Here is a 17,545-nt window from a genome sequence, read left to right on the forward strand (position 1 = left end):
TTTGGTTTTGTAGTTGCGCTATCGTCGTCTGTTGATCCTGCAATATTTCGAAGATCAATCGTAGACTGACCCCGTCGCCTTCGCCTTCGGGTGCTCCTTGAACCGTTGGTCAGGCTCCTCCGCGAACGCTGTTTTCGGGGTCGGTAGGAAGGTTAGCGTTGATGGCCACATGTGAGTTACCATCGACTGGGTCTACTACTAGGGCCCCGTTAGGATCAACAGGGGGCACCTCATTGCTAGTAACCAGATTGTTGTTTTCGCCATGATGGCCAGACTCATCCTAAACGTTCAAGTTAGTGGACTGAGAATTTGACATTTTTTAGTTGACCTGAAATTGAGACCTTAAAGAACAAGTGTAAAATAGAGTGGGTTATGAAAATTTGTATCGAACCACCACTATTATCCTTAGCCCCACGGTAGGTGCCAAACTGTTTACCCTTAAAATGGATAACAATTAAATTTATACGCGATTTTAAGGATATGTGGATTGATTCAATACAAGTAATTGAGGATGTTAGATAAATGAATGAAAGATAAAACGAATAATCAAACTAGTTGTAATTGTATGGCCCAGCTGGAACTTGGGTTAGACAATAGTTTTGCCCTCGATCGGACCCTCGGTTCGGAGCCAATAGAGAATGAACAACGAACAGTAAAGCAACAATTTTGCTATAGCTAAAGAGCAGTAAAAATGAAATTGTATTGCTTTGATATGCTGTTACAATGTGTCTATTCAATAAAGACTACCCCATTTATATAGTAGGAGAGTTTCACCCCTAATACAATTCTAAAAAAGGTGAAAAATCTTCTTTTTCGTTAATCACTGATCCGCTACCGATACGGGTCGAGATCTGCGCTGTGATATCTAATGGGATGCGGATATCGCGGCTCTCTGTTGGTCATGGGTAACCGTTATCGTGTCTTCCGAGGTTTCGGAGCTCGTTTCAGGATCGGAGAAGTAATGTCTTATCAAGTCCGGTGGCGACCACTCCGTTCGGACCTTAGTACGAGGCTTTCTGGCTTTGATTCCGACCCCGTATAATCGTGCCTTTGCTTCATTTGACCCCGTATAGGTTACTCCCGGTTTTATCCATATACTTATATATGGTAAAATTTTAATTGTTATTGATTAAAAAATAGATTTTGAACATTCTTACATATCCCACTAGCAAAGGGCATCAAAATTTGATCACCCATATTGAATTTTCTGACTTCGCCACTCAAAAGCTAATTCAAAAGGTAAGGATTGCTCAAAGTCATATAAGGAGATAAATGACCTCCAGCCCAACCGATATGGGGCACTAACAACCCCCTCCCTCCCCCCACGCCGCACAGTCAGAAATAGCGTGGGCGAAAAGAACGAGTTATCAACTCCAAGAGAAGATGGAAAATTCGGAGAAGCCATGGAATTCTTCAATGTTCCATAAGTTTGTGCCAGCCGTAAATCTTGCTGAAGTTGTTGTTGTTGATGTAAGTATAGCGCAGCAGCTGACAGTTCTCACATCCGTATAACCTTTGGTCCGTAATCGTACAAATCAAACTACATATTCACAGCAGCAAAGCAAATTCCGCTGTCGTATTTACGTTGTTTTCTTCAATATTCAGTTAATAATTAATTTAACTTATATACACGGACAATTCAGTTAACTTCTATCTTTTAAAAATTTAATTTTACAAGGATCGAACTTTGGACATGCAAGCACAATATATTTTTCATATAAGTAACATAATAGTGTAAAAATTCATTTACTGTCAATGTATATTAGTTAAACTTAAACTATATTACTTAATTACGGTTAACTCATGCTATAGTACTTAATTACGGTTAGAGTCGAGTGTATGTATATTGCTCAATTCGTTCTCCTATTATTTGTCTAGGAGAGAAAGTCCAATTAATTAGGATTTAGCTAGATATAAGTATTCGCAAATAATTAAGAGACTCGGAAAGCTCGAGTCTTGATCCTTAACCTTGCCATATATATATGGTTTATGTATTGGAAAGTTCTACGGATTTGCTTAGTGTCTTTTTCTTAGAATAATTTATTCTCTACCCACGAACAAGTGTGTTATTGTTAAAGAAAATAGTGTGAAGAATTCTTTTCTCATATTGGTTTTAATTTGAGAATATTGTTCAATAATTTAAATTTGATTTAACGAGAAATTAACATACGTATACATCTTATTTTTAAGGAAAGAGTTTTAGGATGAGTAGAACAATATGTGTTGGAATAACAGGAAATTTTGTTTTTCACCTCTAACTATTCAATTTTGTATTTAATGTAGCATATTACATTTTACAAACTTAAGAAACAACAACAACATACCAGTATATTTTTATATTTGGGTCTGGAGAGGGTAGTGTGTACGCATACCTTACCTCTACCTAGTGAAGGTAGAGAGTCTGTTTCCAATAAACCCTCGGCTCAAAAAAGTAGGGAGGAAGAGAAGAAGAAGGAGAGAGGGAGAGAAAGAAGAAGAAAAAGAAAGAGAGTGAGGAGGGTAGAAGGGGGGAGGACAGAGTAAGTAGCACCAAAATAGATTTTACAAACATAAGAATGGAATAATATTTACTTATTGAAGTCAAGATTGTGGATAAAGTTATAAAGTTTCTCCAGTCATATATATTATTTCGATTTTTCTCTGAAATTCTCCGTAAATTTATGCAAAATCGCAGAAGTAGATGAAGCTGACGTTCAATAAGTTTAAGTTCAATTGAGTCGATACTTCTTTCATTTCAATTTATTTGGTACATTTCGCTTCTCGAAATTTAAATTATGTGACGTAGGGCCAAGATTTTGAAATATTATTTTTTTAATCATATTGATTTTAGAAGAATTCTAACTTATACTAATATATTTTGTACAGTCTTTGAATATCTAAATTTTAATTTTAAAATACTGAGCTGAACTAATCTAATTTAACTTCAAAATTAGTCAAATTAATTCTCGATAAACGAAATATGTTATATACATTAAACATAGAGAGTATTTTTTATACGAAACATAGGTATATATATTTGTTAAAATAACTAAATTTTTTATAGATATTAATATTAAATAAACATTATTAAAAGTGCAAATAAGTTTAGTACTAAAAAATCTTAAAATTTAAATTATTTATTAAATCCTTAATAATAATAATTATTATTATTATTATTATTATTATTATTATTATTATTATTATTATTATTATTATTATTATTATTATTATTATTATTATTATTATTATTATTATTATTATAATAATAATAATAATTTCATAAAAATCCGAAAAATTGAACCAAACAAAAAATCGAACCAAACCGACCAAAAAACCGATACTTTTTAGGTTTGGTTTGGTTTTGGTTTTGAATTTTAAAAACCGATCAAATTTGGTTTGGTTTTGGTTTTAATAAAAAAATAACCGAAAAAATCGAACCAAACCAACTATAAAAGTAGCCATTTGACTCTTTCTAATGTTTGGGATGTTACAACATCATATTTTTATATAAAGTTTATAAAATTTTATGGTACATATTAGTCATTTGTATTTTTAGTCTAGTTCTTTGCTATTATAATAATCTAATTCTTTGCCTTTAAATTCTAGTTTGATTGATAGTTTTCTTTTGCTAAGTACAAGAATTTATTTCATGTTAAAAATTATCGATTTTTACTTGAGTACTTAAATTATCCATCACTATTTGATTCAATTATCATCAATATATCTTGGTAAATGATATATTTCTCAAAAAATAATTGATTTAATAGTGTTACATTGAAAATGTAGTCGCCGAAATATGCGTTTGGTAGTATACGTCTCATATTTAAAAAAACGATAAATAACCAAAAAACCGACAAAAATCGAATAGATAAAAAACTAACTTAATTAATTTGGTTTGGTTTCAATATTTAAAATATTAATTTACTTGATTTGGTTTTCTTTTAGGGAAAAGTCGACTCAAACCTAAACACGAACACTAGTATCATTAGTAGTAGTCATTTTATTATAAATATAGTTACAAAGAAAAATAGTAGCAAAATTTCCCACCAAAAAGAATAAAATAAAGGATGTGAGTAGGTACTAATGTGTCAAAACAATAAAGAAAGATGCTGTTACAATGCCACCAAGTGGACAGAGTTGTGTTTGTAGAGAAAATACTTGTCAGTTTGAGAGAATGGTGGTGCCAATTCCACCGACACGCCGCCACCGAAGCGGCGCAGAATACTCAACTTACGGCCAACTAATGGTTGTGCCACCTACCACCACCGCCAGTACATACTCAAGCAGCTTTAAGCTACCCCCTGGTTGGGGTGTTCAAGAAGTTCCTCGCTCCGATGGCTGTCGAGTTGACAAGGTCTCTGCATTTCCTTTTAACTTCACTTTAATAATGTAATTCTTTATGCATTGATACTGTACAACTTTCTTACTATAATAAGCAACTGACTAATTAAGTTAAATAACTTGTTGTAATAGGTTATATCATACTTTTAATGTGAAACTTCTTATATAAGTTAAATTCTTTTGCATATTACATGAGTGAGTGACCAGGAGGTCACAGCTTCGAGCCGCGAAAACTTGAGTGAATCTGTTGCGTGCATGCTATTTGTTTCTATTTTTACTTAATTGTTTCTGGTTTGGAACTTTCAACAAGAGAAAAAAGGGATGAATAATACTTCAAATTCAAAGCTATGAGATTTTGAGTTAGGTGGTGCGGTGAAAAGGGCAAGTGGTAAAAGAAAGATACTGTAAATTACTTAATACAGTTTGGGTCTAATTGAAGTTGACAGGGTAACATGTTGGATGATTTTTGTCTCTCCAACTATTCAGGAGGGGCAGATGTAGCTCATTAACAACAGGTGCGAGCAAATTAAACTCACTGCTTTTAGTCCGAATTACGTATACATACTCTTCACATAGTTGAAATATTCAAAACGAATATCTACTTATACTAAGTCTACATCTAACATGACGAAGAAAAAGTGGGTGAAATGGTACTGTGTAATCCACTGGTTAATAGGATCGTACCCGCCTCTCTAGCCATTTGTTTATGTTAAAATGTGTAATGGAATTAAATTTTCATGAATGGAGGTAGGCCAACTGCAAATGAGAGAGGATTCTGTTTATTGGAACAGATGTTATCTTTTCTATCATTTGTATTGCTAGTTTTACTGACACTATATTGTTTCAAGGGCTGAGTGTTGCTATAGTATTATACTTGTGTTCTTCCTTTCAAGATTGCATGTTTCAGAGTGCGCTGCGGTTTTTAACTCTTAATTTTGATGCATAGACGATTCATTATATCAGTAACCTGTTTTTGAGTGATTTTGTCGTAGACTTTGAACATTAATGTATTTGCTGGACAACCGGATAATTTGTCCCTCGGGAACTTATACGGTAGGTCCACGGTGTAGCTCTCAAATAAGAGAAGCGTCAAGGATTTTTGAAGAAAGCTGAATTTAATTGAAAACTGGTTAGCGCAAGACCTTTTAGTCTTTAAACTGTATGTATAGCTAACAAGATCTCAAATGATAAGAACTGCTCTGTGGGCTAAATATTACTGGAAGTCCTTAACGTTATAAGCGAGAATAAATATCAAATTTCGATGGATTTTTGACGAGGTACTGAAGTTTTAAGTGACTTATATAGGCTTTAGCACCTTCTTTTTTCCCATGTGATGGAGCTAAACTTTTCATGCAGTTTTCTAAAACAGACATTATGTTTATCATGCAGTACTACTATGAGCCTGGGACTGGGCTAAAGTTCAGATCATTGAGAGAAGTCGAGAGACGATTGAACGGTGAAATATTTGCTCCAAGATCCAGGGCATTGGTAGTGAGACACAATCAGGCAAGTGTAAGAGTTGAATATTTCAAAAAGATTTGTGTAATTTCTTTCATCTTTATGATGTTTAAATATGAGTATTCTCTTTCTTATTTTGGTCTTTTTCTGTTTCCATCATCGACGGAGCATTCATGCTTGGCAGAGTTCTCTATCTCAGAAGATGGTTGTTTATGGTGGAAAGGTACTTCACTTTGGCCCTCAGTTCTTTGACTTAATTACTTTTGATGGATGGGATGTGTGGAATCTATTAGTAATTTCCCTTTGTTAACATTATTTCTTGTTGTTCCTTTTGTCGGTTATGTAAACTATTGAATCCCCTTGACATGGAGAAAAAATTCTGTAGTGATAAGGGGGTTCAAAAGTTGTTGTAGATCATTGGCTTAATTCACGATTGTGACATTCTAAATTTTTTTGAATCCCCTTGCATAAATTCCTGGTTTCGCCACTGGATGCAAAGCCATAATTCTGCTATTTATCAGAAACATTAGGTGAATGAATCCATTGAATTATATTTCTTGACAGATAGTTAAACAACAAACAAGCTCATTTTACTTTGATTAATGCTATGCAAGTAAAGACTGAAACTGATGCGACGAAATTGTAGATAGTGAGAATGGATGAAGAGCAGTTGAATCAATGGGCAATTGTTCCATCAAGAAATGCAGCCACCTTACCCTATGAACTTCCAGATGGTTGGGTGATAGAAGAGGTACCACGTAGAGACGGAAGCTTCGTGGATAAGGTACACTCTCCTGTCCTTCAAAAATAGTGAATTCATTTATCTTTCTTGATTTCAGCTGCTATCATGTTTGCCCAGATTAGCTCTATCATTTGTGTCTAGGAAACGATGATTCATTACATGATCCAAATTTTAAACTTCTGAAAGTTCTAAATATTGTTTTCGTATCCAAATTAAGAGAGCATTCCCTTAAGAATGGATAGCGGGAGACAAGGCGGGTGGAATGTAATCAACCTGAAAAATGGTAGCCCTGTTCGTATGCTTTTCCTAAGCATCTTACATCATGTTTTATGTAGGAGATCAACTGTCAAAAATAAATGTTTCATGTAGGAGATCATTGATTTAAGTGCTTCAGTTTTGCATGATTTGCAGAGAGCTATTTGAGCGAAACTGTTCGAATGGACAACGGTCAAGTTGTCTCCGTATGACCCATAGGTCACAGGTTCGAGCAGTGGAATCAGGGTAGGTTGCTTACATCACACCCCCTTGGGGTGCGGCCCCTCCTCGGGACCCTGCGTGAACGCGGGACGCTTTGTGCACAGCTTCTCTTTACCATGTTGATTTCGTTTTCTGTGTGAAGTTCCATTGATTAACATGATGCTCTTTCTCATTTTGACAACTATGATAAAGACTATCCCTTTTCATGTTTTCCTGGGGAGGAGCCTTCTGCTGAAGTTGCAACTATTTTTTTTTTCCTCGTATGCAGTATTACTATGAACCAGGAACCGGACAAAAGTTTAGGTCCAGAATAGCAGCACAGAGATACTTAGCAGAAATGAGAGAAGATGTTCCTTTGTCTGCTACTTTAGAAGAACTAAAAGAGAATAAACCGCTGTCCAAGATGTTTAAGTTGCACCATCAGACAAAGGTAGCTAATATCCTGAAGGTCAAAATAAGCTTGACATTATGTTTTTTTTTATGTCAAGATATGCCTCCTTTTGTGCCTTTGTAGAAATCCGTTCCATGTAAGAGAAACATCTCCGGAGAGGATTTGCAGAAGTCGTCATTTCTTTCTCCACCGGCAAAAGTAAATTGGGTTCTTTCTAGTCCTAAAGGGGATGCTTGGGACCCTTTCCTTGCCGGAACACCAATCCCTGATTCGGTAAAACAGCAATGGACTAAAAGATTCATGTTGTTCATGAATGATGAGACTCTGAACGCAGAAAACTCAGACTAGAAAGGTAAGCCAAAGTGCTAAAGCTTCAACTAATCTATACTCCTTTTCATATGCTATATGAAACTTCTGATAAGGTATTTCGGACATAACTTTACAAACATCTACAGTTGGACTTGGTAATCCTTCTATCTTTAGTAATGCTACCTATGTAGAAGAATGTTACAAGTAGCTGATTAACACCTTCGATTTGCAAGTTAATTGACATTGCTTCACATAAAACTTAATTACTATTTTTGTAGAAAAAACAAAGATTCAACTATAGTAGTTTCAAACTCATAACATCCATTATATGTAGCATGAGTTACCATTTCTTGAAAAACAGATGGAGTAGTACTGTATGACCATAAATGTTTCTAATCGATCAGTTATCTTCCTTGCAGTTAAAGATGAATAGCTGGAAAATCCAGAAAAAAAATGCAGTTGGAAACAGTAGTTTATGTTACAAGCAAAGCTTGAACTGCTTCTGACCTAGAGAATTACATGCTAATCTTGTACATACTGACATTTTCAAACTCCTCGTAATATTACTGTCTAACCATTGTACAGAATCTGTTATCTTGTTAATTCTACGTCCGCTCGTGCTCTCAGTGACCAACTGATGTATCCTATTACAGTTTTGGCAACTTTTTTCTATGGTGCATGTTTACCTTTCATAGATGGATGCAATAGCTAGTTTGCTACTATGGGTGATTTGATGTCAGTTCAAGTTTAATCCAGTGTACTACATGTGCTCCATTTGAAAAGCTGGTTGCTGCTTGAATCAACAACAAATCATTGCTAAAATTATTTCTCCCTTTGCTTCATTTTACATGACGGTGTTTGATTGGCATGGAGTTTCAAAATGAAAGGAAAACTTTTGGCATATAGCCAAAGTATCATTTAGAACTTGTAGTCTTAAATATGCCGTGATATTTCATGGCTATAAGAGCATGCCATTTAAGAGTAAACTAAGAAGTCTAAGGAAAACTTTTGGCATATAGCCAAAGTATCATTTAGAACTTGTAGTCTTAAATATGCCGTGACATTTCATGGCTATAAGAGCATGCCATTTAAGAGTAAACTAAGAAGTCTAAGTGAGCGTTTGAACATAAGAATTGTAAAATTTCGGAAAAAAGTGAAAAAAAAATTCAAGTGAAGATGGTATTTGAAAATTAGAGTTGTGTTTGGGCATAAATATAATTTTGGGCTGTTTTTGAATTTGTGTAAGTGATCTGAAGTGAAAATTTTAAAAAATAACTTTTTGGAGTTTTTTAAATTTTCAAAAATTCTGAAATTCATCTTCAAGTGAAAATTGAAAATTGAAAAAAAAGTTTAAAATCGAAAAAAAGTGGAAAAAAAAAAATTATGGCCAAACGGACCCTTAAAAGTTAAAAAGTTTTCAAATACATTATTATTCTTTTAGAACAAAATAAACATAAAATAGTGTCACATAAAATAAAAGAGATAAAGTAAATAAGCTCTATTTACATCATTACAAAGGCAAAATTAAAGACCTCATTTGAGGAATTAGGACCATAAAAATCGACTCAAATTGGGTCATGTCTGCTGTAATGAAACAGAACACTTTGATTTGTGTCCAGCCAAAAGTTTGGCAAATGAAAGGTATCAGGAATTTGGACAATCCTTAGAACCATGCATTCACACGTTAAACAACTAGCAAAATTCCTAGGAGAAGAAAAGAATGTATGATTAAATAAGGAAAAGAGCCCAATAATGTCTTATTTTCCTACACAAGTAATATATCTCAGTATCCACTCTGAAAACAGGAACCACCTAATAAAACTGATAATAAAAATTAAAAATCAAATATAAATGCCTACATATCCTTGAAAATATTCTCTATCTGCCATCAAATGGATAGCTTATGCTATTCCTTCACTAAGAAGCAGTGACATTATTTAAGAATGTCACCTCCCAGATAAGTAAAGAGACAGATTGTCCCTTAAAACTGAAGCAGTCTTATCGACAGATTCACAAACCTCTTGCCCGTATCCTGTATCGTGGTGATGAGATAGAGAAAACTCGTCCAGAACCTCATCTTCCATGTCAATGACAATGTTGTGGAGAATGCAGCAAACAAGGATAAATCTCGGTAGCTTGTGCTTGTCCGGTCTCCACATTAATCCATGAATCATTTTCCAGACTTCCTTTAGCCTAGCCAATGCTCTTTGTGCCACGATACGGGTTGCAAAATGCTTCTTATTGAACTCAGCTTTAGATTCTGAAAGTTCTTTCCCTTGATAAGGAGTTAAAAGCCAAGGTAGCAAAGGAAAACCAGAATCACCAATAATATATTCGCGTACTTCTGCTTCTTCGGATAGCTTTATATTGTTCCCGTTCAATCTATCTCCTTTCTCGCAAAGTTTAAAAAAGATTGAGCTCTGAAGCACTGAATTCTCTTTCATCTTTCCTGGCAATCCCGTGACAATGTCACGGAACCTCATATCGGGATCAACAACTGCTTGTAGGATCATGCTGTGGTTCTTGTTTTGATCAAGCCACACGTCAGCTGTCTGCTCGGACGAGGATAACATCATTGTGATGTGTGTAGTATCGATTGCACCACAACAGTTTGGAAGTCCTTGGATTCTTTCGAATTTAGACTTTATCTGTGACATATCCTGCTCGGTGGAAGGCCACCGTAGGTGGTGAAGCCCCTTTTCCTCAATAGCCTCTATAAAGCGCCAAGTTACTTGAGACACAGTCGAGTGGTGTGCACCAAATGAGTCACCCACTGAAATTAGAGAATTACCCGAGCTCAGCCTCCTTAGAGCTAGCGCTACTTGTTCATGCAAAGACATAGGCTTGCCATTTGAGAACACAAAGTGGGCCGACTTTGGCTGCATGTGCTCCTTTGCAAGGGAACATATGTAGTCGAAAGTGCTTCTGGACATCTTGAAAACAGATTGGAACTTATCCAAACCCTTCGATGGAGAAACATTTCCTGCAGAAAAGATAATTTATCCACAAGGCAAAATAATCAAATTTCATGCTGACCATCCAAAAGGCAGGATTCACCTGTAATCAATCACAATCGAGAAATGAGAGTATGAAACTTGGAAAGAATGAAATTTAAACTCCACCAAATTATGTATTTAAGGTAATCCATGACACTGGACCAAGCAGCCAATTATTTACAACTTACATGCAACTATATACCTGAAAATGAATTTAAAAAGTGAAAATCACACAGTTGAGCACATCTAATAGCAAGAATTTTAATGTTTAAGCAACATTGCACGATACGATAAATCATTTGACGTCAATCACAGACTTCATTTGGTTGAATAGGCTTTCCATTATGGATCAAACAATTCATCATTCATCAGAGTAACCACAACTTTTATCAACAGATGCAGTTCAAATGGCATTTTCCCTCAAATTGGATTATTTCATGCCCTTGTTTATGAATGTGTTCCAAAAAATAACATACATATTCTTTTTCCTTTTGACAAGCAAAACCGACTAAAATGAACAAGGGAATTCCATCTCTACCTTGCTTTGATATTGTCCAGTAAAGCAATATATGAAAAATCAAGACAATTAAGGATACCACCAATTACCAAGGAACAACAAATATTATTCTTTTGATCATTTTTTAAACTTCTGTTTATTTTTCCAACTCTTACTGTGAATAGGAACACCTTTCCGTAACTATTTCTTTTTCTTTGCACAATCTTTAGCTTAAGAAACAGAGAACGGTCTATTCAATCTTAAATGACTGGAAAAGAACACAACAGCATGATAAACAAGAAATGGCGACTTTCCTATTTATTGAGTAGACAAATCACTGCCTTGTTTAATTACGAACAATTCAAAAAATCTATCTCCTTTCATTTTATAAATTAAACCGCCCTTCCGACTCGCCTCCATTGATAATATAGTAAACAAGGGGTTTTCACAAAGTCTATTACTTCGCCTCAGGTATCCATCTAATCTCAATTTCTGAAATGCTAACATAAATATCTGTCACAATTTCTGAAGTAATAACTTAAATATCTCATGTTAATCACCATTTTCATTTTCTTTCAACATAGATTGCATCGTCCTACACTGTTAGGCTTGTAAAGTGACTTCATGTTTGTATTTCTCATATAGTTCAGAACAAAATATAATTGTTTCACATGCTGCCAAATATGGGACACCATTCTTATGGCAGTCCTAGCTAAAAATACCAAATAGTTCCTCTAATTGTGCCTCAAGCATAGGAGGCAGCAGCGCACATGCATAAAAAGCACAAAACAACAAGCTGACACCCACCATAAAAATTAATACTGTAATAATAACCTTTTTAAAAAATTATTTAGTAGCATATTCATGTGGGTTCTGAAACCTTCAAGAGTCTATGGATTACTCGAGAATGTAATAGTTACTGGCACTACTCGTACATATACATATTTTATACACACACATGTATTTATATGCATATAAATTTGGAAAACACCTAAACCTCTCACAAAGGTGCTGCTCAAAATCTTTTTGAGAAAAAGATTATTGCTATTATGAAGGGGAGCCTTGGCGTAACTGGTAAAGTTGTTATCATGTGACCAGGAGGTCATGGGTTCGAGCTGCGGAAACAACCTCTTGCAGAAATGCAGGATAAAGCTACGTACAATAGATCCTTATGGTCCGGCCCTTCCCTGGACCCCGCGCATAACAGGAGCTTAGTGCACCGGGCTGCCCTTTTTTATTATTGCTATTATCTTTGATGGATAAAAGATTATTCCTAACAAATGGATGTTTGTGTCTAGTGCACTGGTGCTACGTAGGATGTAAGCACCTCAGAAACCTAAGGCGTCCTCTATTGCTCCATCGGTGATCCTATGTAGTAGATGAAGAAGTTATATCAGTAATCGATGCTACCAAAAACTCATTGGTATAGTTGATTCTCTATCAACTTTTGGCACCAAGTAACTTGTGGTATATCTACAACCACTAAATAGCACTAAAATTGATATAGACAAAGATATACCTGATGAAAGAGCTGACAGGCATTTCCTCATTGGCCTTCTCTTTTAATTCTTGCCCATTCAAAGAAACTAAGCTAGAATATCTTATTGGCTACCACTAACTAAACATCTCACTTACAGATTCAACAGCTTTATAACTCTAGATCTACTTGAATATCATCATAATATCCACGCAGATAGCAATGACATAAGCACTGTAATAGATTCTAGTAATATCTTTGTAGGAAGAATGGCAGCAGATAAAAATGGCATTTACTGCAGCAACTCCTTAACCATCATCTATTTCCTAGTAAAATATGTCGCATACATATGCTTCAGCTACATCTCCACAGTGAGAATGGTAGTAGAGAAACCTCTGTGGCCACTGGCCTTTGCTTCAGCTAATCCATGAATTTCTCCTCCTAATTGCAGTTGACAATTCAGTACAAATGCCATAAATTTCATACTTTCCAAGACATTCAATTGTTAATTGATCTTTAGAGAAACTACATATGCTCAACATTTGTGGCAGCCAGGTCTAATGACTTCACCCGAACTGCGGTTTATGTGTAAGACATTCATCCAATTACCATGTACGTAGCAACTGAGAGGAACACAACTAGCCTGCTAGTACAAGAGGACCACCACTGTAATCCACTGAAAGTAAGAAGAGTAACACTATCATTTTCTAAAGTCGGCAATATGCAAACCATTTAATCTGCTAGGTTAACTGGCAGACTGCATCTTCAAAGAAAGAATGCAATGGCAAACCAAAAACGTTCCTTTCTAACTTCAATTATTTTAGCTTATTTGCCAGTATGTTGAATATTTGGGCAACCTTGTCTGACCTTGGTATCTCCTTTGGTCCGAGTACTTCGGCAAAAAGTTGTCATTTGGTCCAAGTACTTCAGCAAAATTTTGTCCCTTAGATACACCCCTAATTGAATTCGATATATACTAACCCCATCTCTATATGACCAAGCCAGTGTTGTCTTGCAGCCAAGAGAGGTTTGGACAGTATTACTCTGGGTTCATTAAGTTCTTGGCTTCAATGTAGAATGAAAACTTTAGATCCATGTGACGACTTAAAAGGTAGATGCCAAACAAGAAACTGCTAGAAGTGAATGAATACGTACTTTGATCATGCTTCAACACTTTTTCTTTTTTAAAAAAAGAGAGAGAACAATTTCCTGTTAAATCTAATGGTTTCTTTTTTGGCGGATAATCAGGAACCTGTTGTGGTATCTAGCATAAATATCCAGTTAATACAAAACATGCTCTCCAAGGAGCATGGGGAAAAAACAGAGAAGTCACCATATTTTTAAGAATGTACTAATCAAGAGGATGTTAAAGAGAAAACCATCACCTATCATCAGTAGATGTTAGCCTAGGATAATAGATGCAAACTTTTACATGCAGATGAATCTCACGTCAAGATCTCAAGCCAGCTAAAAATTGTAAATGGTTCTCTAAGGGCCAAAAGATGAAGTAAAAGCAGAATGGTTATAATTTGGTCGAAGGAACAAGAAACTGCTTTCCTTTGAAGCATTACAGGGATAGAAAGGTAAGGAGTCAAGAAGCTTCATTGGATGTAGTCGTGCATGAGGAACTCGGTCAATATGTAAAATACCACAGGTGGGCTCCCTGAAGAAAAATGCAGGAATTATCCCATCTGTCCAAGCCTTGGTGGACAGAGTTAACCAATACATGTGCTGGTGGGAGGTAGCAGGTATACCGTGGAATTGATCGAGGTGCGTGCAAGTTGGCCAAGACATACCACGGTGACTTGCAAATTTCATTTTTGGCTCTACGAGATGTAATGTTGGATAGCTGGTCCAATTTAAGGCCAGGTCTAATACTGATCTTCACCGTCTAGACTAACAAATGCAATTACTTGAGATAAGCTAATATGTGTTGATCACCGCACTCCAAATGCCAATTTCTAAAATATAGTTTTCTTTTTCTTTCTCTTTCTTATTTTGGTCAGCAACTTGGTTTTGATTCTCAAAATCTTCTAAGTATCTTCTCTAGCTTTTCAGACTTTAAGCTCTAGAATAAAATGGAATACCACATCAACCAAAAGAGCAACACAAATTTTAGCTGTTAAATCAGGAGCCGTAGGTGTAAGGAGAGCCTTAGTTATCAGTATCCTACTTCTGTGAACACAGAAAAAGAAACTATTGTTTACTTGATACCGAAGAACCAAGACTTCATAGTTGATATTCAAAATATGTTAGCGTTTCGCACCAGTCCTCACACGCTAAAAGCAAAAGGATCATGAGTACAATTTTTATGGTAAAACATACCATTCAAGCAAAGCAACCTTAATTGTAGAAAGAACAAACAGTGTATTGTGTATTATGCAGATGAATTTTTTTTTAAAAACTCTCCTCTATATCTTGGAGCTTTTAGCAATGTGCACCCTACATGGATTTGCAAACTGCTAAAATTGCTGATTAAACGCGTGAAAGTTTTCAAATGCTATTGTTATAAGTAGAAACGCCAGTCATATGTAGTTAGCAATCCAAAGATGGATCATTTGACAAGAGAATTAAGGATAAGACCTATCAAAGCACAAATTCTCAGGTCTAAACTTGTCTCAAATGGCACTCTATCTTTTATCTAATCTCAAATAATTACAGTGCACATACTCCTAATTCATAATAATTCAATCAGAAAAGGAAATATCAGCAAAAAATAGGAAAATCAAGAGGCTAATACCAGTACAAACTTTTAAACTGCTCTAAACTGTGTAAACCATCAACATATTTCCAAATTTAGGTCATTATTATTACATTAGCATAATAATTTAACACATTCTGGTTTTTTGGTCAACAAGAGCATTATACACAGTTGAAACAGGAAAACAAAACTAAATTAGGGATCTTTTGTTCGAATATCGCGACACATTAACAGAACAGAAGCGTGTAACATCAATGAGAGGCAAAGAAAAACACAAATTTAATTATCCACAAATCAAAATTAACTATACGCAGATGATCAAGGGGTAAAAACCAATATTCAATACATAAAAAAAGACAAACTTTTTTTCAACACATACATAAAACCAAAACAGGCAAAGCAAGAAAAACCAAGTTTGCAAAGATTAAATTTTTACCAGCAATTCTTTTGGATAAAATCTCGAACCAATCAGCAGCAGAGCCATTCTGTGAAGACCCAGAAGCTAAATCATCTTTTGCAACTTTCTTCTCTACTTTTCTCTTCTTTTTTTGCCCTCTAACAGGACCCATTACTCAAATTGAATCAAAACCCACAAATCCCACTTAATTCAAACATAACACAAACCCCATTTCATTATAAAAGAAAAAACACAAACAAAGATCATATACAAGTATTTAAGACACAAAAACATGCAAGTTATATATGTATAATAGATATATGTAAAAGATGCTTTAGTTACTTGGTGTCATTGGTGTGTGTTTTTGGTGTGAGTGGTTTTCTTGAAATGTTCCAAAGCATGCAAAGTACATATTGTTAGAGAAAAATAAAAAAGGAAATACATATTGTGGGTTTTGACATAAATAGAATTAGAGAACAGAAAAGGATAGGGAGTATTGTGTTTAGTGTTTGTTTGTTTAAGACAATGTGACAGACATGGGAATTGGTCGAGACTTCAAAAGAGACTCAGTTTATATACATATGGACTATGGTTATAGATTTCAGAGTGAAAAAGAGACGCAGAAATTTTAGTGTAAATTGGATTTAAAGGGAAAAAATGGGTTGCTACGGTTTAGTCAGGCTATGGAATGTCGATATTACCAATTTGTAATAAGTTTTGCTAGATCTATAATCTAGATTAAGGGGAATTTAGAGAAAGAAAATGGTAAAAATTAATTCGCACTGGCGCTTTTATATCAAGTCAACAATTATTTTTATATATATTTTTTATACATACATGTGTCATCTTCGGAGGCGGAGCCACCTTAGGCTTCGCTGAAAAATTACACTTATAACTTGATCAAATAATTATTTTTATTTATATATATTATATGTTAAGTTTCCTTAATTTTTTAGTGGGTTTACTCTCTCATATTTTGAGACCTCTTTGTAAAACTTTTGGCTGCACTACCGGTCATCTTACCATGGTTAAGTGTATACTTCAATATCACAACTTTCAAACAGCTAAAGTTAAATTATTTATTTTGATGTAAATATTTGGTGGAGATAAATATTGACTAAAGAATAGCGTAGCTTTTTATTTTCTCGTATACTTTTTGTTTTTATTGAAATATAAGTAAATAAATGCAATTTCTCTCAAATACTTCAAACAATTAGGCGGACAAGTTTATATAATTTAAAATAGTATTAGAGTCCATCATATAGGATGCAAGAATCTAACTTGCACATGAGGGGACATATGAAAAACATAAATAAATAAATAAATAAACCTCATAATTTAAGATTTTACAATGAGAAAGTTCACACAGTTCAACAGTTAGGAATTGCTTTTCAAGTAACATAATTATTTGCTTTAAAGCATGTAGGTAGAGTTATAGAATGCCACAACACATTTCACTTCTTACTGACCAAGCCAGTGAACTTAATATAAATTTATATGATAAGTAAAATACATATCATAAAATATTTCAACTATAGATTTACACGTAGTTAGAGTTTAAAATAATGGGTGCAGCCACACCCAGAAGTCTGGCAAGTGTAGGTCAATGTCGTAATAAATTTATTGTAGCTACTATCCAATTGTGCGCACCTCTTATATATATGTTACTTGGCTCTTGTCATCAATCAATTTGTTAAATCTTTGTAATATTACTCATTGATTTATATATTGCTTTTTTACCTATTAAACTGTAGACCTTTCTTAATTAGCATTACCATGCC

The 17,545-nt window shown here is 34.7% G+C and overlaps 2 protein-coding genes across 4 annotated transcripts; one reads left to right on the top strand and one right to left on the bottom strand.

Moving 5' to 3' along the window:
* The first annotated feature begins 4,069 nt into the window (after positions 1–4,069).
* LOC107785555 (methyl-CpG-binding domain-containing protein 7) lies at positions 4,070–8,388 on the top strand. 2 transcript variants are annotated; one of them, XM_016606882.2, is made up of 7 exons: positions 4,070–4,333; positions 5,710–5,832; positions 5,963–6,001; positions 6,425–6,562; positions 7,266–7,427; positions 7,512–7,740; positions 8,117–8,388. In XM_016606882.2, exons 1-6 carry the CDS (start codon positions 4,097–4,099, stop codon positions 7,734–7,736), a joined length of 924 nt encoding a protein of 307 aa, XP_016462368.1. In that variant the 5' UTR covers positions 4,070–4,096; the 3' UTR covers positions 7,737–7,740; positions 8,117–8,388. The 2 variants fall into 2 exon arrangements, with proteins under 2 accessions (XP_016462368.1, XP_016462369.1); XM_016606883.2 differs by having other exon boundaries at positions 4,071–4,333; positions 5,710–5,826.
* A 1,010-nt stretch (positions 8,389–9,398) lies between these two features.
* On the bottom strand, positions 9,399–16,383 carry LOC107785556 (protein ALP1-like). Of its 2 annotated transcripts, none has more exons than XM_016606885.2 (2): positions 15,804–16,383; positions 9,399–10,754 (listed from the first exon to the last, which is right to left on the bottom strand). In XM_016606885.2, the coding sequence occupies exon 2, from the start codon at positions 10,628–10,630 to the stop codon at positions 9,644–9,646; it is 987 nt and encodes a 328-aa protein (XP_016462371.1). In that variant the 5' UTR covers positions 10,631–10,754; positions 15,804–16,383; the 3' UTR covers positions 9,399–9,643. The 2 variants fall into 2 exon arrangements, with proteins under 2 accessions (XP_016462371.1, XP_016462370.1); XM_016606884.2 differs by having other exon boundaries at positions 9,399–10,680; positions 15,804–16,075.
* Between the last annotated feature and the right edge of the window lie 1,162 nt (positions 16,384–17,545).

This window comes from Nicotiana tabacum, chromosome 9, assembly GCF_000715075.1.
Source record: "Nicotiana tabacum cultivar K326 chromosome 9, ASM71507v2, whole genome shotgun sequence".
Lineage (NCBI taxonomy): Eukaryota > Viridiplantae > Streptophyta > Magnoliopsida > Solanales > Solanaceae > Nicotiana > Nicotiana tabacum.